The sequence below is a fragment of the Sebastes umbrosus genome, chromosome 17 (genome assembly GCF_015220745.1).
Source record: "Sebastes umbrosus isolate fSebUmb1 chromosome 17, fSebUmb1.pri, whole genome shotgun sequence".
In the NCBI taxonomy this organism is placed as follows: domain Eukaryota; kingdom Metazoa; phylum Chordata; class Actinopteri; order Perciformes; family Sebastidae; genus Sebastes; species Sebastes umbrosus.
In genome coordinates, this window is record NC_051285.1 from 29,792,853 (window position 1) to 29,818,241 (window position 25,389).

General features: G+C 43.6%; 1 protein-coding gene across 2 annotated transcripts in view; it reads left to right on the top strand.

Annotated features, from left to right (window-relative positions):
- Positions 1-777: 777 nt before the first annotated feature.
- hlcs (holocarboxylase synthetase (biotin-(proprionyl-CoA-carboxylase (ATP-hydrolysing)) ligase)) overlaps positions 778-25,389 on the top strand; it is a 30,763-nt gene continuing 6,151 nt past the window's right edge. The window contains exons 1-6 of one of the 2 annotated variants that reach the window (XM_037749359.1): positions 778-1,226; positions 2,297-2,437; positions 3,648-3,810; positions 4,156-5,198; positions 6,795-6,974; positions 12,979-13,259. In XM_037749359.1, the coding sequence (XP_037605287.1) occupies positions 918-1,226; positions 2,297-2,437; positions 3,648-3,810; positions 4,156-5,198; positions 6,795-6,974; positions 12,979-13,259 (2,117 nt within the window). In that variant the 5' untranslated portion in view covers positions 778-917. The remainder of the gene's footprint in view (positions 1,227-2,296; positions 2,438-3,647; positions 3,811-4,155; positions 5,199-6,794; positions 6,975-12,978; positions 13,260-25,389) is intronic. The other variant, XM_037749360.1, reaches the window with a different exon arrangement.

Sequence of the window (25,389 nt, forward strand, 5' to 3'; positions counted from 1 at the left end):
GCTGCTCTGCTGCTGTAGGAACCATGCTGCTCTGCTGCAGTAGGAACCATGCTGCTCTGCTGCAGTAGGAACCATGCTGCTCTGCTGCTGTAGGAACCATGCTGCTCTGCTGCAGTAGGAACCATGCTGCTCTGCTGCTGTAGGAACCATGCTGCTCTGCTGCTGTAGGAACCATGCTGCTCTGCTGCTGTAGGAACCATGCTGCTCTGCTGCTGTAGGAACCATGCTGCTCTGCTGCAGTAGGAACCATGCTGCTCTGCTGCTGTAGGAACCATGCTGCTCTGCTGCTGTAGGAACCATGCTGCTCTGCTGCAGTAGGAACCATGCTGCTCTGCTGCAGTAGGAACCATGCTGCTCTGCTGCTGTAGGAACCATGCTGCTCTGCTGCAGTAGGAACCATGCTGCTCTGCTGCTGTAGGAACCATGCTGCTCTGCTGCTGTAGGAACCATGCTGCTCTGCTGCAGTAGGAACCATGCTGCTCTGCTGCAGTAGGAACCATGCTGCTCTGCTGCTGTAGGAACCATGCTGCTCTGCTGCAGTAGGAACCATGCTGCTCTGCTGCAGTAGGAACCATGCTGCTCTGCTGCAGTAGGAACCATGCTGCTCTGCTGCTGTAGGAACCATGCTGCTCTGCTGCAGTAGGAACCATGCTGCTCTGCTGCTGTTCACATCTCTACTAACAGACAAACTGACTTCAGCTGAAATCTTGGAAAGGTTGCTATGGGAACACAGAGTCACATGACCTGTCACATGACACGTCACATGACCGGTCATGTGACGTGTCATGTGACGCACCCGGATGTTCAGTGTGTGTGATGGAGGTCCAGCTGAATCCTGCCAGGACAGTTAAAGGGTTCTTATGGGTTCATAACGGGCTCATAACGGGTTCATAACGGGCTCATAACGGGTTCATAGCATGTTAATAACGCTGTGTTACGTCTATCTGTGGGTGCGCTTTCACCAGTGCTACTCGGTTCTGATCCGGAACAGACTGAACCGACTGAACACGACCAGCTTCAGCTTCAGCTTCAGGGTCTGCTCCGGCTCCGGCTCCAGCTCGGAACCAGAACCAGCACCAGCACCAGGACAAGAACCAGAACCAAGACCAAGACCAGGACCAAGACCAGGAGCAGTACCGGAACCAGCACCGCCGACCGGACCTCCACCCGGAGACACCGTGTTCCTCCAGCTGGGAGACAAAACGGTTTACCTCACAGAACCTCAGGTTGGACCCGACACACACACCAGATGAGATACACTACCGTTAACTACTACTGATACTACTACTACTACTAGTACTACTAGTACTACACACACACCAGATGAGATTACACTACTGTTAACTACTACTGATACTAGTACTACTACTAGTACTACTAGTACTACTACTACTACTACACACACACCAGATGAGATACACTACCGTTAACTACTACTGAACTACTACTACTACTACTACTACTAGTACTGCTAGTACTACTACTACCCGACACACACACCAGATGAGATTACACTAAGATACACTACCGTTAACTATTACTACTACTACTACTACTAGTAGTACTGCTACTACTACTACTGCTATCCGACAGACACCAGATGAGATTACACTGAGATAAGATACACTACCGTTAGCTCAGCTGAGATAACGTTATCTGCTACTACTACTACTACTACTAGTAGCAGTAGTAGCAGCAGTAGTAGTAGCAGTAGTTCTAGTTCTAGTACTAGTAGTAGAACCAGGTTTCTACAGTCTTGTTTACATCTCTCATTCAGCTCCAGAACCAGAACCAGAACCAGACCAGCGGTGCAACAACCACTTAGACAGTTTACTGAGACTGGTACTGGAATCAGAACCAGGTCTCCCTAGTCTTGTTTACAGAACCAGAACCAGACCAGCGGTGCAACAACCACCCAGACAGTTTACTACAGTTAAAATATCAATAATCAAGTGTAGAGCCCGGTTTGTTCTGTAATCAGAACCAGGTCTCTATAGAACACAGATTAACACTGAGACCGGAGCCAGGCTTCAGTCAGGAGTCTCATCTCTTGGACTTGTGAGACTGGACTTCCTTCAGACTTCGCTGCTTGAAGACGTGTTGATGAGAGACTTGAAGGACAGACGTTGATCAGTTGATCCTGTGTCTTCTGGATGTCTTTGTGTCCCCGTCTGCTCTGCTTCTACAGCTCCTACATGACCCGATGTCTCTCTGATGACTCCCGTCTCTAACTACAGTACTAACCAATGTAGTGCTTGTTAGTTCTTACTGTCTGTGCTGTCTGTGCTGTCCCCAGGCGTGTGATGACCTCAGCAAGTGGACCGTGCTGTTGGGGTCCTCTCTGGTTTGTGGTCCACGAATAGAGAATATTTCATTCATCATAGAAGCTGCAGGACACAGAGCGGGCTACCAGGCTCCTCACACGTCGAATAAGAAAGTAGGCACCACACATCGCTTAACAAGTAATACTCTCACACAGTCATCTGATTTAATGAAACCGGCTTTCAGCAGACTCATTATAACTTCACTATTCCATAATCTCATGAATCTATAGGTGAATGTTGATCATCATCACAGCTGTCTAAATACCAGCCTGTATATTTGTATTTGTTGTGTACATTTGTAGATGAACTGCATATAAGACAAGGCGTATGTGTCTCAGTACCTCCTTCACGTAATATAGTCATCCTAAGAGACAGTAATAATCCGTATTACTCAGGGGATGAAATTCAGTTCTCTCCTCACCTGCCGCTGTGGCAGGTCACTGAACATGTCTATGTTGAGACAGTAGAGATAGGGAACATGTCTTGTGACCTTGAAGCTAGATTTGTTAATCTTCTTCAGAAACAGTTTTATTATATTTGTTGAAATTCTCATTTCATCCCGAGAGCAATCAGTAAATAATAAAGTAAAGAAGTAGCTGTAGCAGGACTGTAATGAGCCCGTCCACTCGTTTTATGTGGCACAAATATTCATAATATAATATTTCTTATTATCAGGAAAACGTATCTGCCACGGTGGCAGGTGACCTGATGATGTGACCTGATGATGTCACCTGCCACAGCCAACATTTACCTTGTATTACGCAGGTGGCAGGTGCTCTTTCATTCCCTGGTATTACCTGTTCCCTGACAGCAAGTGAGTGTGGGAAGCTTCATCTGTTAGTCTGTCCTTCTCTGAGGAACGACTGGTTTCAGTCCTAATGTCGCCGTTTCCTCGGAGGAGTTCTGAGACGTTTGATTAGATACCGGCCCAGAGGAGCTCCCCACAGCTACAGAAATGTCACATAGTGGACTGAGGAGTGAGAGAACAGAGATGGAAATACAGTATCTACAGCGGTACACACGGGACTAGTTTAAATGTGGTCATCTAAAGTTGGCGTTAGTTTCTCAAAGTCACATTTGACTTTACTTCCCCTCAGTGAGCCCCTGGAACCGTCTCTTGTTAGCAGAATATAATACCAAACAAGTTCTTGTGTCTTAACCTATTAACCCACCATGTGTCCTATCAACATTAGTACATACTGTATGCTCTATTCTATTAGAGAGACAGAGACAGAGAGAGATGTTTGTGTAGCAGCCAGACATGATGAGCTGTGTGGATCAGTAACTGGATCAGCTGACCCGTGATGTGTGTGTTGTGTTCAGGTGCTGAAGTGGTCCGACTACTGTCTCCCTCTGGCCTGCAGGCCCGGCCGGCCGTTCAGGGCCGTGGCTCAGGCCAGCGTCGATAACTTCAGTCGGCTGGGGGTGGCTTTTATCGAAGATCGCCTTCAGCTGGACGACGGACTCGTGCCTTCAAAGATAATCCGTATGTTGCCTTCAATTACCTTTAATATTTAGCCCTTTTTATAATCAGTAGTAGAGAATTAATGCAAAGATAAATAAATACAGAAGCAAATTAAAACTGAAATAATAATTTATGTCACATTTTATTGATTAATTAATGGCTGCATTTATTTTTAATATTATCTTTGCCACATTTAATGACATGTTTATTTATATATTATATATATTTATTATTTATTTTTGATTTATTTATTGCAGGTTTGGACATGTTACGATGTTAACAGAAATACTTGTCATATTTTTTGTTTACAAAATGTAAGTGACCAGATTTCTCTGATATTTTTCTACGTGTTTGTGACATTCCCAGCTGTCCTCCTCCAAGAATCCACTCTCAGTGAGCTGTTGGAGAAGAAGAAGTGTCCCCAGAGCCCAAAGACGGAGACATCCCGACGGCTCTGTGGCTCCCAGACCGGAGAGGGTGTCGCTGAGCCTTTGCGCCGTCACCTGCCGGTCGACTCCCAGCACCTCCAGTGCCGTAAAGGCAGCCTCCTCCTCACCCCGGAGCTGAAGAGGAGGTTAGAGGAGCGACGGGGCTCGGAGCCGCTCCGCGGCACCAAGGATCTGGGACCTGTTTGTGATCCGGAGGACCGTTCTTTAGGGAACCACCAGCACATGGAGGGCCACAGACACCACCTCCATCTGTCCAGCTGCCACGAGTGTTTGGAGCTGGAGAACAGCACCATCCTCTCTGTGAAATACGCCTCAGCTGAGAACATTCCAGACCTTCCCGATGATAACTCAGTAGGGCCGGACAGCGGAGATGAGACTCTGGATGATGTCGAGCTTGATGCCAAAGGCTTTTCTGGGCAAAGCGGTGGATTTGACTGTAACAGCAAACCGCCAAATGTTCTGCTGTACACGGGTGGTTGCCAGGAGCGTTTTCAGGCCGTTCGTCAGCTGTTATCAGAGTGTATAGACATGGAGAACAACATCATATATCCCCTTCAGCCACAGCAGGCTCTGAGCGAGCCGTGGCTGGACAACACCAGGCTCCTGGTGCTGGCAGAGGAGGAAACCCTGACCCCACAGCTTCAGACCCGTTTCCTCACCTACCTGAGCCAGGGGGGCAGGGTGCTGGGGCTGGCCTCCAGCCTGTGCCCTGCAGGCCTCTGTCTGGAAGTCAGGGAGCGGCGACGCGGGCAGGTCAGCAGGCTGAGCTTCACCAGGGAGGACAGCACCGAGCTGGAGCTGAGCGTGCTGGCGAGTGGGAAGGTCTACATCCGGGACGCTCAGGGAGGAGGGGAAGTGGAGCTCTGGGGGGAGCTGAAAGGGGACGAGCCTCATCAGAGGGACATGGTTGTTGTCAGGGTAACCCACGGAGGGGACGGCGGCGAAGCTGTCCTCTGTCAGGTAAAGACATGTGACATTATTGAAAGTGATGATTATAGTAGTTTACAGCAGCGGTTCTCCACCAGGAGGTCCCCAGATAATCCTCTATTTAATTCACTATTTAATTCACTATAGAAGAGAGTTAGAATCATAAGAGCATCCCCGTCTCCTACACAACTACGTTAACACTCAACTACGTTCACATACAACTACGTTAACACACAACTACGTTCACACACAACTACGTTCACATACAACTACGTTCACACACAACTACGTTCACACACAACTACGTTCACACACAACTACGTTCACACACAACTACGTTCACACACAACTACGTTAACACTCAACTACGTTAACATACAACTAAACTGCATTCTTCGAGGATTACTGCCGCAGTTTTAAACAGTTTAAACAGTTTGAACAGTTTTTCTAACATCGTAAAATGAAACAAAACAAAAAATGCAACCGAACTACTTAGTTAGGTTTAGTAAAAACACATAGTTTGGCTTAAGATGACTGTTTGTTAAGTTATGAAAATACAGATGTAAATTAAAATAAGTCAACATTGACTTTTAACTTCACGCGGGACACGAATGTAATCCCCGACTAAATGTGTTTCCCTCCCACGCTGCAGTTTCGTTGTATGGGAACGTAATCTCCAGGAGACACGGCTGCATTAGAAGGACTATTCTGATCATAGGTTTCTCTTCCTCCACCGTTTCCTCCCCAACTCTAGTTGACAACTACATATCTGAAAACCTAAATCTTATCTTATCTTAAGCGAAGTCTTCTGAAACGGTGACCTGATGTGTATCAGTTTAGGGGTCCTTGACACGGGAGAGGTTTTTGAAGCGTTGGTTTCCAGGGCTGAATATTGGTTGAAATGTTTCTTAGGTTCAAAGTTCTATTTGTCTCAAACAGTTCAGTGTCCGTTTGTTTAGGTGCTCCTGTAAACTGTAATGCAATCCAACAGCTCCGTCATGAATTCTACTATTACCCAGATAATAATGTTGAGTTTTGACCGACCCTGCCAGAGAGGTAACTACATGTGTATCCTAGTGGTTGTCGTCTACAGTGGTGATGAACTGGACTGCGTTATACTGAGAAGTGTTTGTAATGTTTTACTCAGTTCATCTACATACATGTCCAGTACAACTAACTACAGACATCAGTAATGAATAGAATTATTGGATCTTTGCAGATATCAGCCTGTCGGACGCTGCCTCAAGCTGGTTTTCCACCAAAAGCTCCACAGACTTTTAGTCCCTGGAACTACTTTTCAAGGAACTAAAAGGTTCCTTCAGCCGTCTGTTGTCTGCGTTTCCACCGCGGTCTAAAGACATGCAAAGACCAATTAGTCCGCTGATGTATTAAAAAGCAAGATGAGAAGAGACGAGGGCTGCTGCCTGTTTCATCTAAAAAACACGTTCCGGTACTCTCAGACAGTACTACCCCCCCGACCAGATAAAAATAACTTTTCATTAATCCTATTTGCTCTGAGCTGCGTCCTCCAGCTTTAATGCTTGCAATTAGCACAACTGCTATTTCCTGTTGTGTTCCTGTCTCTTAAAGTGTCTCATGTTAGACATGCTTTATGTTCCTCGTCTGCAGGCCCATCTGGAAGTTGCTCCTGACTCCCAGACTTTGACGTCGGAAGGTTTTGATGAACTGAAGGTCAGCAACGCGCGGCGTTATGAAGTCCTGACAGAGATCCTCTCCTCTCTGGGCCTCAGCTGTGAGCTCAGCCAGACTCCAAGCCCAAGTCCGGTCCACCTGCTGGCCACCTCTCAGGTAGGACCTACGCTGCTCATCTGCCGCAGGATTAACCTGGGCTGACCTTACTGTCTTTCAGAGGCTGTAGCAGGCTCAGTTTTAGAGCCAGATACTGGTAGAACGTACTGGTTTCATATGAAACTAGAGAACCTCAGGAATCCATCGGTATCAACCGGTTAAGTCTGACGATGCAAATCAAATGTCTGGTGTCATCTCCGTGAGAACAAATATCATCATCATTATCCCTCCTCTAACCATCCATCCATCCACACACAGCTGACTGAGCAGCACGTTGTGTTTATTAAAGTTAATCTCAGATATCCTTCATACTACACATGTGGAAACAATCTGGCTTCCTAAATGTATGCAAATATATGAGTATATATGCAGCGGGCCTACAGCAGGTCCGTGTACAGACGGCCAACGCCAACGTCTCTGATCAGCCGTCACGGTGAAGGAGCGCAGCGAGGGATGCTCAGTTAGGGACCGTACGGACTGATTTTAGGAAAACAAACATCATTTTACAAGTTGACTTCATGTGTAAGACATGCCTGTTGAAGCAGTCTGATTCATAGAAAACCCAAAGAATAGTTCTGAATGATTGATAGTGTATGTTATATAACTAATCTGAATTCATAGCTTTATACTTTCATTTCATTTCATGGTTTATTTGATGGGGACAGATATCTGATGCAAGCATCGTAGTGCTTATAGCCGATGCTAGTTTGCAACGCCTGTCCCTTTAAAGGCTTTTTGAGAAAATAAGAACTATTGTGTGACTTTGGTGAATCTGAACAACAATAATCACACAATAACACAAACTAACTAACCGATGGAGGCAGCGGGGGAACAGACACTTCCATCCTACCAGGTCAAACCTCATTATCACTAGATGGACATAACGGCTTGTCAGGAATAGTGTGGTTGTCTTGATGAAGCATGTTCTGCAGAAGGACCACTAGGGGGAGTCGGAGCTCCAGGTGACCTGAATGTTCTTCAGAGGCCTCTGCTTCCTCTGGCTGGTATCGGTGGAGAGAGAGCTCAGAGCTCAGAGCCTCCCTTAACAAACACACTAGTATTACATTAATGCTGGTGGAGCTAGCAGGAGTATTGTAGTAGTAGTTCTTGTCTTCATTGTTGTATATTTGGATTGCTGTGTGACCTTTAACCCTGCTGCCCCAGCCACTCCCCCCCCACCCCGACCCAGTCCCAACAAGAAGCAGGCTTATGGAAATGGGGGTCTGCTGCAGAATTGTTACCAGATTGTAGTGTTGGGTTGAGGAGGAGGAGGGCTGGTAGCTGTGTACCTCTGAGCTCCCAGTGAACGACGCTCAGAGTTCTTCCAGTAGCTTTCATTCAGTCCTCAAGTTGTTTTTGTCCCGTGGTCGTCTGGGTGGGGGAGGTTTCCATCGCTGCTCGCTCTCAGCAGGTTGGAAGCTCTTTACCTGAATAAGCAGAATTTTACAGATTCCCATTCATGTGCTATTTATAAATCATATTCTCACTTTGAAGTCAACATATCTGGAGCTCAGGATGTCCTCTCTGCTGCTCTAATAACTGTGAATGTCACCTTGGGCTCCGAGAAGTTATGATGGACTTCAGCTATTTGAACACTTAGCTGACCTAATTATTAAAAATACATTCAATTAAAAATAATCCACAGATTAACTGATAATGATTTAGTTTTTTAGATGAAGACATAAATTGTTGTTACTATTTAATAAATTGTATTTTGCTGAAATTACTCACATGATTCTCTCGTCCAAGTGAAACTCAGGCCTCAGTGTTTTTTATATATATATATATATATATATATATATTATTGGTCTGGAGGTCAGAGGTCAAGGGACCCCTTTGAACATGGACATGACAGTTTTTCCTCTCCAACATTTAGTGCAAGTTTGGAGCGTTATTTAACCTCTTCATGACCAGCTAGTCTGACATGGTTGTAGTAGTAGTAGTAGTACTAGTAGTAGTAAGACCTGGTTGGTACCAATGGATTCATCAGGTTCTGTAGTTTCAGACGATACCAGGATATCTTCACTGTAGTTTTAAAACTGAGCCGCTACGACCTCCGACAGATCGATTGTGTTAATGCATTAAAGTAATTAGTGGCGTTAAAACATATTGTCGTTAAGGTGTTATTAGTGCGTTAACTCTGACAGCCCTGATATACATATACACTAGTCAGTGATGTAGTTTTAAAGCTGTGGGGGGGTTAAGGTAACATCACTAGAGTACTACACCACCTCCGGGCCGCTGCAGCAGCTGTAAGGTGGAGACACTCGGCCGTAGTCAGTCTGGTAGCAGGTGATGAAAAGCACACACTAATGCATTCAGTGTGGTGGTGATCAGCGCGGCTGACTTCCATCAGCGCTCACTGGGTGTTCCTGTTCTCTGCCATGAGCTGGAAAATCACCACTTCCCTCTGTCTGGAAACGAAGTGGGCTCTTGAGTTGACTGGAATCAGGACTGGAATATAACTTACTATTATAGGATTCAGAGGCTTACTGTGTGTCAGCGCGGGTTGGAGCGTCCTCGTTGATAGATGTTACAGTTAGTAATAGACAGTAAGGCGTGCGTCCTTATGGAAGTCCAGTGTTTCTGTTTAGGCCCGTCATTAGGCCCTGCAGTGAGCTGTCATAGATCTAATGACATCTACTCTAGCCCTGACCTAACTTACCTTTAAGCTGCCTTTAACTCCTTCTCCCAGGCTAAGAGGAGACACCCCGCTGCCTTATATCTCTACATTGCATCTGTTAAGGCTAAACTGCCATGGCCCTCTCAGATCCCTCCTGATCTCCTGCAGCTCCACCAGGCTCACTAACAGTTACTAGCTGTCACCTGGTTGGCTGTCTGATGGACCCGACCCTCAACATGAAGCCGTGGCCACAGAGAGCAGAGAGATAGAACAGATAGCAGGACTCCCAGGAAGGGAAATACAGCGTCAGAATATAAATACAATAACTGAGGGTTTCTGAACATAATGTTACTACTACTACTACAACTACTACTATCCCTTACGCCACTGACGGCAATACTACAAATCAATGAGCAGAACGATTTTTATGGAGGACGGAACCTGCCAAAAAATAAATAAATAAATAATTAGATAAATAAATAAATAAATAAATAAGTCATTAAATGTAGCAAAAATAATATTAAAAATAAATGTAGCCATTAATTAATTGATACAATTCGACATAAATTGATATTTCTGTTTTAATTTTCTTCTTAATTTATTGATCTTTGTATTAATTCCCTTAAATATTAAAATATTTTTTATAAATTTAAAAAATAATACAAATAAATACATAAATAAAAGGGAAAATTGAAACAGAAGAGTAAATAAATATGGGAATTAATACAAAGATAAATAAATAAAGAAGCAAATTAAAACTGTATTATTAATTAATGGCTACGTTTATTTAGAATTATTTTTGCTACATTTACTGAGTCATTTATTGATTGATTGATTTATGATTCTGGCAGGTTCTGTCCTCCGTATATTTAAAGGAACTACTGGATGTTTATGTGGGGTCAGTATTGAGCTCCACTGTTGCTGCAGAAAGACGGACGGTGTGAGAGAGACACTGAGCGGCTGTGAGTCCAGCAGTAGGATGGAAACCTTCTCCAGGACACACTGAAGCATTCAGGATGACTGGACATGAAGAAGGAGAGTACGTGGTCGTGTCCAGAGAGAAGTCCTGATTACATTCCCCTACTCTCTCTCCCCACATTCTCTGTCTCTTCCCACTATCACTATCAGATAAAGGCATGAAACGAGCCACTCAAACGTTAACGTGGAAACAGTACATTAGTGTGTGTGGCTCAGAGGGGCGCTGGTTCTGCTGTTAAAACAATCCTCATCGTGTCCTAGACTGTCAGAGACGTGTGACACCGGGACCGATCCGTCAGGCTCAGCCAATCAGACGGATGGCTCGTCCACACGGAGTGTCAGTATGGTCCTGAGTGCAGATCAGATCCTGTTCTGTCTCGTGAGGATGACTTCATGTTAACGTCAAATCAAATTAAATGAAATCAGCTTTTATTTATACGGAACCTTTCAGGCAGAATAAAGTGCTTTATGACATCACATGGAGTTACGGACAACGAGGGAATCACGTCTAATAGGAGAGGTGAAGGATGTTCATATTCACCACAGAAAGACGAGAGTAAACATGAAGACAACATGTTGTGTGTGTTAAGGACACAGGAGAGGAGGCTGATTGATGAGAAGTGACTGGAACAGAGCAGACTGGGACTGCTGCCTAATTACACCATGTCATTGATTAGCCTCACACACTGATTAACTCATTCAGCACCTTGGTTTCAAACGGAAAATCCATCAAGTGCAACTCTTATTCTGGACAGCTGATGTGAATATATGAAATGTCTTTCTAAAAGCTTGGATTGAGAGCTGGTGCCTGATATGAACACGCCGTTAACCCAGTTAAATATGTGTCTATACGCTGTGGCTTCAGGAGACCTGTGATTATTCCTCTGTCAATAACTGGACGCCTTTATTTAACCCTCCAGGCGGAGCTCTTACTTTAATGTTATACCAATAACAGAACATTCTGCTGCGTCAATGAGGATTCATCTCTGTGCATCCCTTTAAAAACGTTGCTCTGATGTCCTCAGAGGACAAAACATCCGCGTCAGAGAAAAATAAGAGTTAAATCTTTTAAACAACATCAATTCTGATCAGAACTACCCAGTATTCACTCATTCATTATCAGAATTTAACCCTTTAAATGGTAGTTTGTTTACAAAATGCCACTGTTGTTGTTGTTGTTGTTGTTGTTTTTTAATGAAAAAAAGACTAAAATGTAATTATTTTCTGGATATAAATTGCTAGGGGTGATTTTTATTTGTATTTTTTCTAGTTCAATCAATTAAAATATTTAATCGCTTGGTTGTTCATAGTTAATGCGATGGATTGCAAATTAATTACAAATTTTTTTATATGTTCAAAATGATTTAATACTAGTATTAATATGAGTATTTAATACTCAAATCTGCTGCTTTATGTAAATGTATGTATATATTTATTATGTAAATCAATGATCAACACAAAACAATGTCAGATATTGATCCAGAAACCCTCACAGGTACTGCATTTAGCATCAAACAATATGCTCCAATCATAACATGTCAAACTGCAGCCCAACAGGCAACAACAGCTGTCAGTGTGTCAGTGTGCTGACTTGACTATGACTTGCCCCAAACTGCATGTGATGATCATAAAGTGGGCATGTCTGTAAAGGGGAGACTCGTGGGTACCCATAGAACCCATTTACATTCACTGATCTGGAGGTCAGAGGTCAAGGGACCCCTTTGGAGCGTTATTTAACCTCCTTCATGACCAGCTAGTCTGACATGGTTGGTACCGATGGATCCATCAGGTTCTCTAGTTTCAGATGATACCAGTATCTTCACGCTAGCTCTAAAGCTGAGCCTGTTACATCCTATGAAAGATCGTTTGCGTTAATGCGTTAAAGAAATTAGTGACATTAAACAGTCACACTTGCCAGATTGTATGCCGTATGCTTTAACACAGCCAGAATTAAAAGCGGACAATTAAAAAACTAAAAATGTCCCTAGTGAGGCATCTTAAAGGTTAAAGGATAAATATCTTATTCCTCTGTGACACAGAGTTTCTTGTTGTCCAAAAGCTATTAGAAATACAGTAAGTAAGCCAGACTACTCCGCTGGGTGACATGGTCCTTTATTACCATGAACACTGAAACTGAACTATATAATCACACAGATGTACGTCTTCAGTAGGAACAACAGGCTCGAGGTGAGAGCCACAGAGGGAGGAAGTCAGAAACACTGATGTTCTCAGCCCAAGTTAAACTAAGTTTTACTGCCTCAGCACATTTACTGTGTATATATTGTATGCAAAAGCAATTCCAGCTTTTTAAAAAGTAACAGAACACGTGCATTTGGCTGCAGACCGTGTGTCTCGGCTGCAGAACTAACTGATGGTGTTATTGTCCTCCTCTGCTCCTCACAGGAGGCCAAGGCCAGCTTTGTGAAGTGGCTGCAGACGCGTGTAAATCAGAACAGCCTCCTCACGTTGTCCAAGGCCTCTCTCATGATGGTTACCTGTTCTGAGCTCCAGGACGGTCCCTCGCTACCCGACGGCTCTCTGGCCCTGGTCACCAACTCCTCAGAGTCCCAGAACTGGGCGCAGTTCAGCATGGAGACCTACAGCGAGAACCTGAAGACCAGCCTCCTGGGCCACACCCTGCTGTACGCCGAGGTCGTCACGTCTACCATGGACCTGCTACAAGGGTAACACATGTTCCTCTGAGCCTGGTTAATGTTTGAAATGTACACTGAGGCTGGCAGTAGCGTGTTCTCACAGGCAAAATGGCGTCTTTGTGACCGAACAGACATGCAACACTTGGTTTTGATTGCTGCAATGTGCACAGGCTAACCAGCTGTAACCTTACACAGCGCCTTTCATCCCTCTGAAGCACCGTTCCCTGCAGCTAGTCACATGAACTAGTTCAGCTTACTCCCAGTAGTTAGATTAGATTGTTCAGAGCCCCCAGAGTCCAGATGATAGTTGTATATCATGTGCTCACTAGATGCTGTATGGATCTTAGGATCACAAGAACAAAAGGCACATTTGAAGATGTATGACTTTTATCTGTCGTTGCAGCACTGAGGCCAACTGGAATAATAATAATCCAGCAGTAGCCTCGGACAATCCCCACACATTCACCTGCAGACCACGTACTGCTGACACATCAAGGTGTACTGTTTATACCAGCAACATATCTCTTAGTTTTATTACTTACAAATCATCCCAAAATACTGTCCTCAGTTTGAAGAGTTGGTCAAATATGATATAAGTGCATGTTTGTTTTGCTCTGACTGGACTTGTGTTGAGGTTTTTATATCAGCCTGCAGCCTCCCAGCGGTGTTCCTCGTGTATTCAAGGCCGGACGTTCACATTTAGGTCAAGTACTTATATTTTAGCATGAAAATACTGTTTTCCTCAATCCCCTCTGAAAACATGTTACACGTGACCTGATGTAGATTTCTGCATCATGACGAAGCTACGTATATATACTGTATACATAGACTGAATCCCTATCCAGAGTCGGTGTGTATTAATACAGTAACTCCCAGTTGGAAGAATCAGACAGGAGTACCGGCAGGAAGCGAAGCGACGTTCTGCTGCTGTGGACGCCACGTTAGTTCAGATCAGAACGTCACACAATGACATAAACAGACTAACCGATGAATGCAGCGGTAGACCAGCACCGGGCTCTGAGAGGTTCTGGGTATACGTGATACCAACATGATGCCGGCGTGATACCGACGTGATGCCGACGTGATGCCGACGCGATACCGACGCGATACCTACGATACCGGCTTGATGCCGACGTGATGCCGACGTGATACCGACATGATACCTACATGATACCGGCTTGATGCCGACTTGATGCCGACATGATGCCAACGTGATACCTACATGATACCGACGTGATGCCGACGTGATACCTACATGATACAGGCGTGATGCCGACGTGATGCCGACGTGATACCGACGTGATACAGACGTGATGCCGACATGATGCCGACATGATACCGACGTGATGCCGACGTGATGCCGGCTTGATACCGACGTGATGCCGACGTGATACCGGCTTGATGTCGACATGATGCCGACATGATACCGACGTGATGCCGACGTGATGCCGACGTGATGCCGACCTGATACCGACGTGATACCGACGTGTACCGACGTGATGCTGACATGACACCAACATGATACCGATAGCTTTTGAATAGATTAACAAATAAACATCCCCCCCGTGCAGGAGACAGACCAGCAACCTCCTGATCTGAAATATTCTGTTACACGTGCACGCACACACACAGGCATGTTATGTGTGTAGTGTTTGAAGGATCACAAGCACATGCACGCACCACCTTGACCACCACCAACAAAATAAATTAGGAGTGGCACATTGCATCACTAAAATACAAAACAATCCGTTCAGTCAGCCAGACCATGTAGAATATAGATTAGTATATGAATGTACAATATGAACAGCATTAATGTTTGACCTCAACAATACTAAGAAGAATGAGCAGAACGCCGTCGGCTTATTACACCGCCGTGATTAAAAGGCTGCGTTGGATATGAATATGTTGAATGAGAAGACAATAAGGAAATACTAAACATGATGTCAGGAACTTTCAGATGCTCATTAATGAGTCAATAAAAGTGTCTCCATGGTAACCGATGAGAAGGAAGCTGACACCAGCCGAGTGGAGGAAAGAAAAGATAGCGATACAGCATAAAGTGTGTGTGGGTGCGTGTGTGGGAGGGTAGACGGGCTGGAACTCATTTAATGCCTAAGTGACCTCACTGCAGCGAAGGCAAGTTGCACCTAATAGACTTCTTTGTCTGCATCCACACGTGAGTAAAAGTGGCTGTTGAGCGGGTCGATCCGGCGGCAGGTGGGAGCAATTAAAACTGTCATAAAGTTTGAAAAATGGATTGTGGAGCAGCACTGAGCTGATTGGAACAGACAGTGTTGTCATTAAGGTTATACAGAAACTAATGCGGGGTGAGCGAGCGGGCCGTAGAACCCCAAACCTGCTGCTGCAGTTTGATTTCACTGCTAATGTTTGAGTTTCCAGATGTCCCTCTGGAGCCGCCCTGATTAATGTTATTATTAAGGAATGTCTGTTTTATTTCTGAGGGCCTTTGTGTTTATTAAGTATTCAGTATGATACGGAATATTTTCACAGAAAATCAGCCTCTTGTGTTTGAGTTGAGGGTTTTAAAGAGTTTTATAGGAATGCTAGTGGGAGCTAACGGAGAGCTGTTGCTCAGCTCACTGATCACTGATGCTGCGCTGTTATTAAAACCATCAGCAGTTAAACAGGGTTTCAGTGAGGACACAGACGAACCACAGACTGGATTAAAGGAGCACACTTTTACACTTTGATAATGCTCTCTGTGGCTCTGGAAGAGCTTTGTCCAGTCTGAGTCACTCAATTGAAGCTCGGAGAATACAAATGAGCACCAGAAAGCTGCTCTGCAGGATCCACGTTAAATATCAAAATCAAATAAAGGCATATCATTTATTTTGTTCTGCAACACAGTCTCGCAGCAGTTTGTGAAATAGTCACAACATTTAATCTATTTGATTCTTGTACATAAGACACACATTTCACCGCTGTAATTTATTAAAACAATGTTCACGTAACTTTTTGTAAAATAATTAGTGAACTGTTCGTCATAACTTTTTTATTTATTTGTGAACAAATATAATTAATGAAACATTTCATCAGAAGAATTAAATGTTCAGAGGAAGGCTGTGATATATGTAAATAATAAAATAATCATTTAACTAGTAATAATAATAATAATAATAATGGTCCAAAATGATATAAATTGCATAATTTTAATTCAAAAACCTTCAAATCTTCTTAAACATATCTCCTAATACCTTTTATTCAGTGTATAAATCCAGAATGTGTGTCTGTATAATATGTAGGAGCATCCTGACTAAAACCTGACTGAGACCCGGCTTTACTGTAGCCTACAAACAACACAGGAAAGCACTTCAACTATTAACACTAAACACACCACCTTAACCCTAAACTGTGTGAGTATTATCGGAGTACCAATCAGATCTGAGAGGTTCTCCAGAGCAGAGGGGTCCTTTAGCCGAGCGTCGCTACTCATTCATGTGAATGACTTGGGAATTCCTATTTTAATTAAAGGTGTCATTTTCTCTGTGGTTATTTCTCCATCTACAGTACAGGCAATATATATATATTATATTATAATATTATAACATTCACACCCTCTTAGAGTAGAGGTAGTGGTGTAGAGTAGAGAGTCAGTAGAGTCAGTAGAGTTAGTAGAGTATAGTGGTGGTTGTTGACGCTGCATTGATATAACAGGCATTATAATATTATAATATTATAATATTATAATATTCACATCCTCTTAGAGTAGAGTTAGTAGTGGTGGTTGTTGACGCTGGCCTTGGTGATAACCAGACCTTTATTACTGTTAAGGTTCCTGAGCAGGTTAATAGAATAGTATCTCATCAAACAGTCAAACAGATGATGAATTTCAGACGAGTCAGTTATTAGAGTCCTTTGTCATGACACTGAATGAGGCTTATCTCCTGTGTGGAGTCTAAAGAAAGGATTGAGAGGGCCTAATAGGCAGAGAGGGAATGGGTCTGAAGGCGAAGCGGCTGCAGGTCGACAGCGAGGAGCTGATGAAAACACAGGTTGAGCCGCCTGAGTGCAGAGAGGCTCCGAGCTGAGGCTGAATGGCTGGCAGGCCGTGTGTTTGTCCAGGGTATTAATGCTTTGTTTGGCACGGAGCGGCTAATAATAGCCGGTACTGAGACACAGGATAGTGTTCTCACAAGGTCACACCCTGCTGGAATCTCAATGCTCTCTAGTGAGCAGCTTCACACTCAGCAGTCCTTTAGACACACTGATGTCTCTGTCACACGGACCAGTTCAACCGCTGGTACCGGGGGGCCGCTATAGTGGATATAAACTGGAAAAACAAAGTTTGGAAACTTGTGTTTGGTGGATTATTTCTCTGTTGTATCAATGCTAATGGTCATTGTATTCTACATGGTTGGAAAACCTGTTTATTTACCTTCACAATGATGTCCATCTTGTAAGGATCATGCATTTGTGGGATGAGCAGCACAGCTGATTATGTGGGGAGCGCCCAAGAAAAATTTGCCAAAATGCTCCGTCAACTCCTGCCTAACAGTCTCAACATAATATATATTTCATTATTGATTGATTAACTGTCATCTCAGTTTGTTAGTCCAAGATGTTTTGTCTTAAACACGTCTTAAATTAGCTTCTGTTGTCCAGCCAGCAGAAACATCCACTGTACCCGATGATCGATCCTCTTTAGAGACGCTGTGACCGGGAACTGTTCTGAACGATTAATGGATTATCAGAATAGTTGACTTAATAATAATTGATTGATCAACTAGTATTGGTGTGAGTGTGTGTGTGTGTGTGTGTTTGGTTAAGGGCAGTTAACAGCGTGGAAGTGTTTATTTGTGAGACGACGGGGCTTTTCTAACACCACTTGGCCGGTCCAGAGAGCATAATGATTCTCTTCCTGCTCTGCTGAACTCGATCCCTGCGCCTGGAGCAACACACTTCCTACTTGTTGACTTTCTCTTGTAAGAGCTTCAGGCTCAGACGTGAAAACCCAAGGGCCCACTTTCACTTTTGTATTCTTTCTTCCCCCTTTTATTTTCCCCCGATGCATAAAGGAAGAGAAGCAGCGATGGATGTAAATGTAATTCTGATTATTTTCCATGCTGTCTGCACATTTGTAAGTTTTAGTTTGAAACCATGTGATAATAATGTGATAATGTCCCGGTTGCTGTGACTGAGCGTCACATAAACAGAATACAGTCATTTCAGTGTAACACCTTCATATGTTGGTAATCTGAATAGAAAACAACCCTCACAAAGGATTCTTCTACTTAAAGCTGTTCCAGTTGTTGAGCTAAAGCCGCGGCAATCACTGTTTGTTTTGACAAGCAATCCAATATCCAAACTGACACTGTATGGAATTAGAGTCCTGTTTCCTGTGAAACACTACAAACCACAGAACATGCATGGGGGGGGGGTTGGTGCACAGAAAATGGATTCCTCATAACTGTGGCAATAGGTTCGACCATAAAAATCAAATTGGCCCAATTGACCTTGCATGCTCCACCTGCAATTATAAAAGATTGTAAGCAGATGCCTAAACGTCGCCGTTTCTTCTTCTGGGGAACATGTGGTGCAGTGTTTGACTTGAACTTCTTCTGTCCAGTGGAAGGTATGTTATACTCTGGAGGAGCTCTGTGATGGTGAAGGGTCACGGAGTCCCATGAAGGGTCAACGGCATGCAGGTTTCACTTCAGCTTCACTAAGACTACAGCGACCTGTCAGCAGGGTGTTTATTCTCTTTAAATCCAGACACTACATTTAGTAGGAGGAAGGAAACCTCTGTAGAGTCTGCTCTGATTGGTTTAGATCATTACTACCTAATACTAATGCACACCCTCTTATAATCTCAGGCTGGTCTCACACACTGCTCGTAGCTTTACAGAAGACAAGTAACGCACTATAAGTTGTGTCTATCCCACCAAATCAGTTCATGTAATCACAAACCAGGTAATATAACAGTGTTGAGCGCCGCGTAGGGAGGAGACCTTCACCAGGAGGACGGCGTTGGTGTACCACAAAACCAGAAGTCAACGGTGATTTATTCGTCATGTAACTTACGTACTTCAGTAACGCCACTTCCGGAGTTATGTTAAGCCAAACCAGCATCTTTTCCTAAAGCTAACTAAGTAGTTCGTTGCCTAAACCTAATGAGGTTGTTTCCTGTGAAGACGGAAGTTTATTTTGAAAAGGCTATGCATATAACGAGCAGACCTCGACACATGTTGCTGGACATTTGTAGGAAAACTAACAAAAAAGGAGGAATAATTGTCACAAACAAATTATCCAGTGTCCAATAGTGTTTGGTTTATTAACACAAATGAAAAGTCTCCATCTGGTAAAAAGGTGGGAGTTGAATGAATCCCCTGATAAAACATGTGAGCTTCAGAGTTAGAGAGATTCTGTTAGAAAGCTGACCAGCCCCAGCTCAGCTGGTGCAGCAGCGTCAGTAGGTCTAGTGATCTGGTGAACATCCCCTACAGTGGAGTGTTCATGTTTTCTGTGTTTTTAAATGAGTCTTCTGCTGCGTCCGAGCCGACACCGTACGACGGCCACGTCCGGCTGTAATCGGGCTGATGTGGTGGAGTCTGAACCAGCCGGTAGTCACGGACAAAGAGGTTGTTGACCAACATTGTTGTTAACGACATTAACACTACAGAGCCGAGGTAATTAAAAACAGACAACTAAATATAATGAGAGGCTGCTGACGTGTCCACCTCATCCTGCTGTATAGTCAGCTCAGTTCTATCCCGTTTCCTAATGAGTTCATGAGACTAACGTTGCTGCACGACTCCTTCAGAGTGAACAGAACTTTGTTTTCCTACTCATATTGACATTACACCTTTTACAAATATGAAAGCTATCATTTATAACATGACCACTGCAAAGTCTTGTGCACTCTGTGGGCTCCAACGGTGCTCTCTTCTTCTGGTGTTTCCTCTCCCACAACTGGTGATTGCCGATATCCATAAATCTCCATTTGATGCTTCCCTTATTTGTGCAAAGTTAAAACTGACTTTGATGAGACTATCTCCATCAGCAGTCAGTATTAATGCATCTACATCAGTGCTTGAAGTGAGCCGGTACTCACCGGTACTACCCGGTACTACCCGGTACTACCCGGTTCTCACCGGTACTCACCGGTACGCAGTACCGACACTTCTACATTTTACTCCTTGGCGTGCCGTGTCTTTTTCTTGCGTACTACTAGCTGTTAGAGGCTGTGGCGTGTCGTGCAGGAGCTCAATAAGAGGAGACTTTGGCCAGATAACCAGAGAAAGTGGACATTTTAAGGTGTGCAGTCAGTCTAATGGATGATTGTGTATTGCTGCCCAGAACCTCTGCCAGACCGGGCGGGCCTAGTCCAGACAGGCAATCAGCAAAGCAAGGTCATCCTCCGGTGCCTCAGCTGCCCCGTGGTAATGGAGCAGCCCTCTCTCATTGATCACTTCCAATAGTGCTATTTGGAAATGATAATTTCTGCTGTCCCTCAGTAAACAGGATTAGCTCAATTAATCACATTTACAGATTAGTTTGTCCTCTCTTATTGATCATCCCTTTGATGCCGCTGAATGATCAATGCAAACACGCTTATGCACGGCAAATCCTGTTTCAAAAATGAGCATCGACGGCAGAAATAATCTTTTAATCTGAGATATTTTAATCTGGGAAGTGAAAGGGTTTTTTGGGGGGAATGGTTTGGTGGATAAATGGCTTTCAGAAAAATTATATCTTAACTGACCACATGAAATGCAGCCGTTTAATGAGTTCACTTATGTATTTATTAGGAAATGTAATGGTAGAATGTGTTTCATTCAATCTTTACTGGATTAGAAGCTTTACATCTGTCTGTAATATAATGTAGGTCTCCTTTATGTCCACGGTGACAGGTTCTGTTTATCAGCTCTGTTTGAGGAGAATCACAGCAGAGCCTCCTCTCTCTTCTTTCTGTTGGCTGTCATCCGCCGGCCTAGTTTCTGTCTGTGAGTGTGCAGTGTGTGAGGAAGACGGTGACACGGCCGTAGCGTCTGATCTCGGGTCCTCCTCCACTCGGCTGGTGGCCGTTTATCCGCCTGACCTGCTGTATCTTGAAGGCTGACCCCTGTGGCTCAGCTGCCCCCTAAAACAAAGAGTCCTGAGCAGGGATTTAGAGGCCCATGCTCTTCCTCTGGGGACAATGCCTCCTCCCTCTCTCTGTCAAACAGGCTACTTGTATGTCTTTGTTCTGGTCTTGTTGGGATGAGTCGATGACAATAGTCTCAGAGTGATCTGAGGAGATGAGATGGATCTAACACCACAGAGGGTCCACGTTTTCTCTGACAGGGTGCCTTCTCATCTCCTTGTTCTTTGTTCCTGTTGCACAGCTGCACGCTTTAGTACAAGTAGAGCTGCGAAGATTATTATTATTAACATGATTATCAGTTAATCGTTTGTTATTTCTTAAGCAAAACTGACTAAAAATCTCTGGTTTCAGCTTCTCAGATTTTCTATCACTGTAAACTGAATCTCTTTGAGTGATTTCACCGTCACAAACATATTCACAGCGTCAAAATAAAATCACAAGAGTTTTTCTAGAGTTGCGGTGCGCTCCGGGGATCTGGGTGGTTTAGTGTCAGGTGGTCATGAAACTCAGTCCAAGCTGTCTCCAGTCAGCCTTTCTCTCTTCTTGAGGTTCTAATAAAACCAAACAAGTTTAATTTTATCGTAACAACCAATAGCAGCGCTCTCTGCAGCCCCAGACGGGGTAGAAAGTAAACATGAGTGAACAAGAGTTCCTCTTTGACGTGCACTGTGTACAGAACCCTCCCACCCCCCAAAAATACGGCTTCCAGGAAGCTACGGTTTAATTCAAACACTGGTTTTACCATCATAAACTGGGAAAAACAAATTCGGAAACTTGTGTTTGGTGGATTATTTCTCTGTTGTATCAATGTTAATGGTCATTGTATTCTACATCGTTTGAAAGCCTGTTTATTTACCTTCACAATGATGTCACACTTGTAAGGATCATGCATTTGTGGGATGAGCAGCACAGCTGATTATGTGGGGAGCGCCCAAGAAAAATCTCCCTCACTGGCAAAACAAGGCTTGTCATCATTGAAGGCCATCTCAATGCAGGGAGATATCAGGATGAGATTCTGCAGCCAGTGGCGATCCCATATCTCCACAATCTGGCACCTAACTTCATCCTCCAAGATGACAACATGACAAAATACAATGACCATTAGCATTGTGACAACAGAGAAATAATCCACCAAACACAAGTTTACCAACTTTTCTTTCCCCAGTTTATAATGTCTTAAATATATCGAGCACTGAATTACATCAGATCTAAAAATGTTATTATACCTCCGCAGCAACGGCGTGTCCGTCCGTCCGTCCGTCCATCTTTCCGTCCGTTTGCCTGGCACACTTTCGTTTCCGGAGCAGAACTCAGAAACTATTTAACTTAGGAACTTCAACTTTGGTGTGATGGTTAACAGTGTGGTCTGGTTGTGTTTGGTGTGATGGTTAACAGTGTGGTCTGGTTGTGTTTGGTGTGATGGTTAACAGTGTGGTCTGGTTGTGTTTGGTGTGATGGTTAACAGTGTGGTCTGGTTGTGTTTGGTGTGATGGTTAACAGTGTGGTCTGGTTGTGTTTGGTGTGATGGTTAACAGTGTGGTCTGGTTGTGGCAGGTAGAGAAACTGAAACTGTGATGAGCATTTTTCACGATTCTGTGACGTATAAGTTTGACTAACTTGGAGGTTTGTTCTCAGCCTGTCTGACTGCTTGTGTTTCACACATCTGTCATATCAGTGGGTTGTCAGTGAGTCCAGAGAAATGTGTATCTCTAATATCACCGGCGCTGTTTCCGTCTGGACAGTTGCTTATTTGATCATCTTGCACATTAAGGAATGCACAATCCATAAAGAGGATGATTGTTGATGATATTATTAGTGACAGGATCAGATGGGATCGGATCAGAAGGACTGAGCATCTTAGTGTTTTGTAGTGTAGATGTAGAATTGATTCTCACACGTTGAATGTGTGGTCTCCCAGCGTCGTGCAGACAGTACTGGGATATCAGCGGAGGTGGTCAGCAGCAGTGGACTCACTTGTCTCGTTAGGTCCAGCTATTCTTATATAAAGCTCATTTCTGAAGCTTGAGGACTCAGGAGAGCCAGCTGGGCCCCCGGTCTAGTTCTCCGTGGGAGTTGATTGTTGGCAGAGACCCGTCAGTCACGGATCGGGCTGATTCTCCGGTGGTCCTGCCAAACAGCAGCATCCCCCAGTTCCAACCTCAGCAGGGACTAACCAGCTCCTAACCAGCCTCACCCTCAGCAGGGTCATGCTCCAGCTAATACGCCATACATTAAGGTCTCACACAGTCGGTGCTGGACTGAGTTTCACCCTCCTCTCAACTGTGTGTGTGTTTATCAACTCATATTCAAATATGGAAGTTCTAATATAAAGATCTGCACTCTACATCATCGCATTTCCCCAGCTTTCTGCATACGTAATAAGCTATTAATATTCAAGATGACTTCCTTCCATGTGAGGCTGAAGACGGTGGTTTTTTGACAGGCAGGGTTTTGTTTTTAAAATCTTTTTTTTAGTTTTCATTAGTGAGCACATGTTGGCAGTTACTTGGCTGCAGAAGAGCTTCACAAAACGTCCACTTTAATCAGCTTCAGTTAAGTGACCAAATTCCTGAAGCTGTGAGCTTTTTCTTTTAACATCCCCCACATGTTTTCATTTGCCCTCAGCTATACGCGCCTGGCTGACATATTTGCATAGATTAAAGGATCTGAGAAATAGTGTTGTTCTGAAATAACCACTCCACAGGTGGACTTAAAGGAGAGGTTCACATTTACAACAATAGTCAGGTGCCCGTATCATTCCTCCTGTTCACACTGGCCATTAAAAGAGCCCTTCCTAACGGGCTTCAGCAGTCTGACTCATCAGATCAGCTGGGGATCTTCCACAGTTCTGGTCATTTTAGTATAAAGTTCCCTCTTTGCATTTCCCCGGTGTGTTCCCCTGTTGAGCAGGGAGCAGGAAGGGTTGCAATAAAAGGCAATCTAACTGGGATGGCTGAAGCCTGTTGGCTTCAGATCAGTTGTTTTAGGTTCATGAATTTTTACACGGAGTGAGTGACTCCCATCTCCTTCATTGTGAGGGCATTAGGAAGGTACATATGGGCATTAGGAGGGTACATATTGGCATTAGGAGGGTACGTATTGTTACAGAGTGCTGCAGGAATAATGCTGCGCTGTAGACAACTCTGTTTGACCTCCGAGTATTCCAGGTGAACGACGTCAAACATGAACTAAAACCATGGCTGACTGTTGACCCTTTGGAACCCTGACCCCATGATGACTCGTTGACTGACAGCCCCATCATTTGCTTAATGACATAGAAATGCATAAAGAAAAGAATACAGAAATAAATAAGTTTTGGAAAATAAATAAGGGGTGAAATGCAAAGGGAAAATCGTGCAGAAATAAATAAATACATACATTTAAAAAATATATATATATAATAATATAATAAAGAATAAAAATAAGAATAAATAACAGAAAATAAATGCAAAAATAAATAAATAATCTTTAAAATTAATAAATAAATAAATAAAAGGGAAAATTAAAAAGAAGAGGAATTAATATAAATATAAATAAATGAAGAAGCAAATTAAAACAGAAATATCTATTTATGTCACATTTCATCAATTAATTAATGGCTACATTTATTTTTAATATTATTTTTGCTACATTTATTGACATTTATATATTTATTGCGTCATTTATTTATTAGTTGTTTTGGCGAGTGTACCTTTAATTGAAATCTCAGCAGTGCAGCCTCCACATTTTTTTTTGGCATTATGAATGTTTTTGTTCGGAGCAGATCACTTTCAGAGATTGTTTACTGTAACCAGTTACCTGATAACGTTGGCCACACATATGACTTCAATTTACACTCAGAACAGGTTTTACTATGATGATAGTGTGTATTATTTTAATCAGTAAATGTCCCACTGGTGAATGTTGAAGCCTTTATGTGTCTTTAAAAAGGTGGTTGATAACAAGTGGTTAAATGAGACGACTAAACGTCATCACGCTGAGCACTAGTCCGCCTTTAGCTTCGTGGTGACGTGAAGTCATGTGACCGCGGTGTAGATTGTTTATACGTAGCCTAAT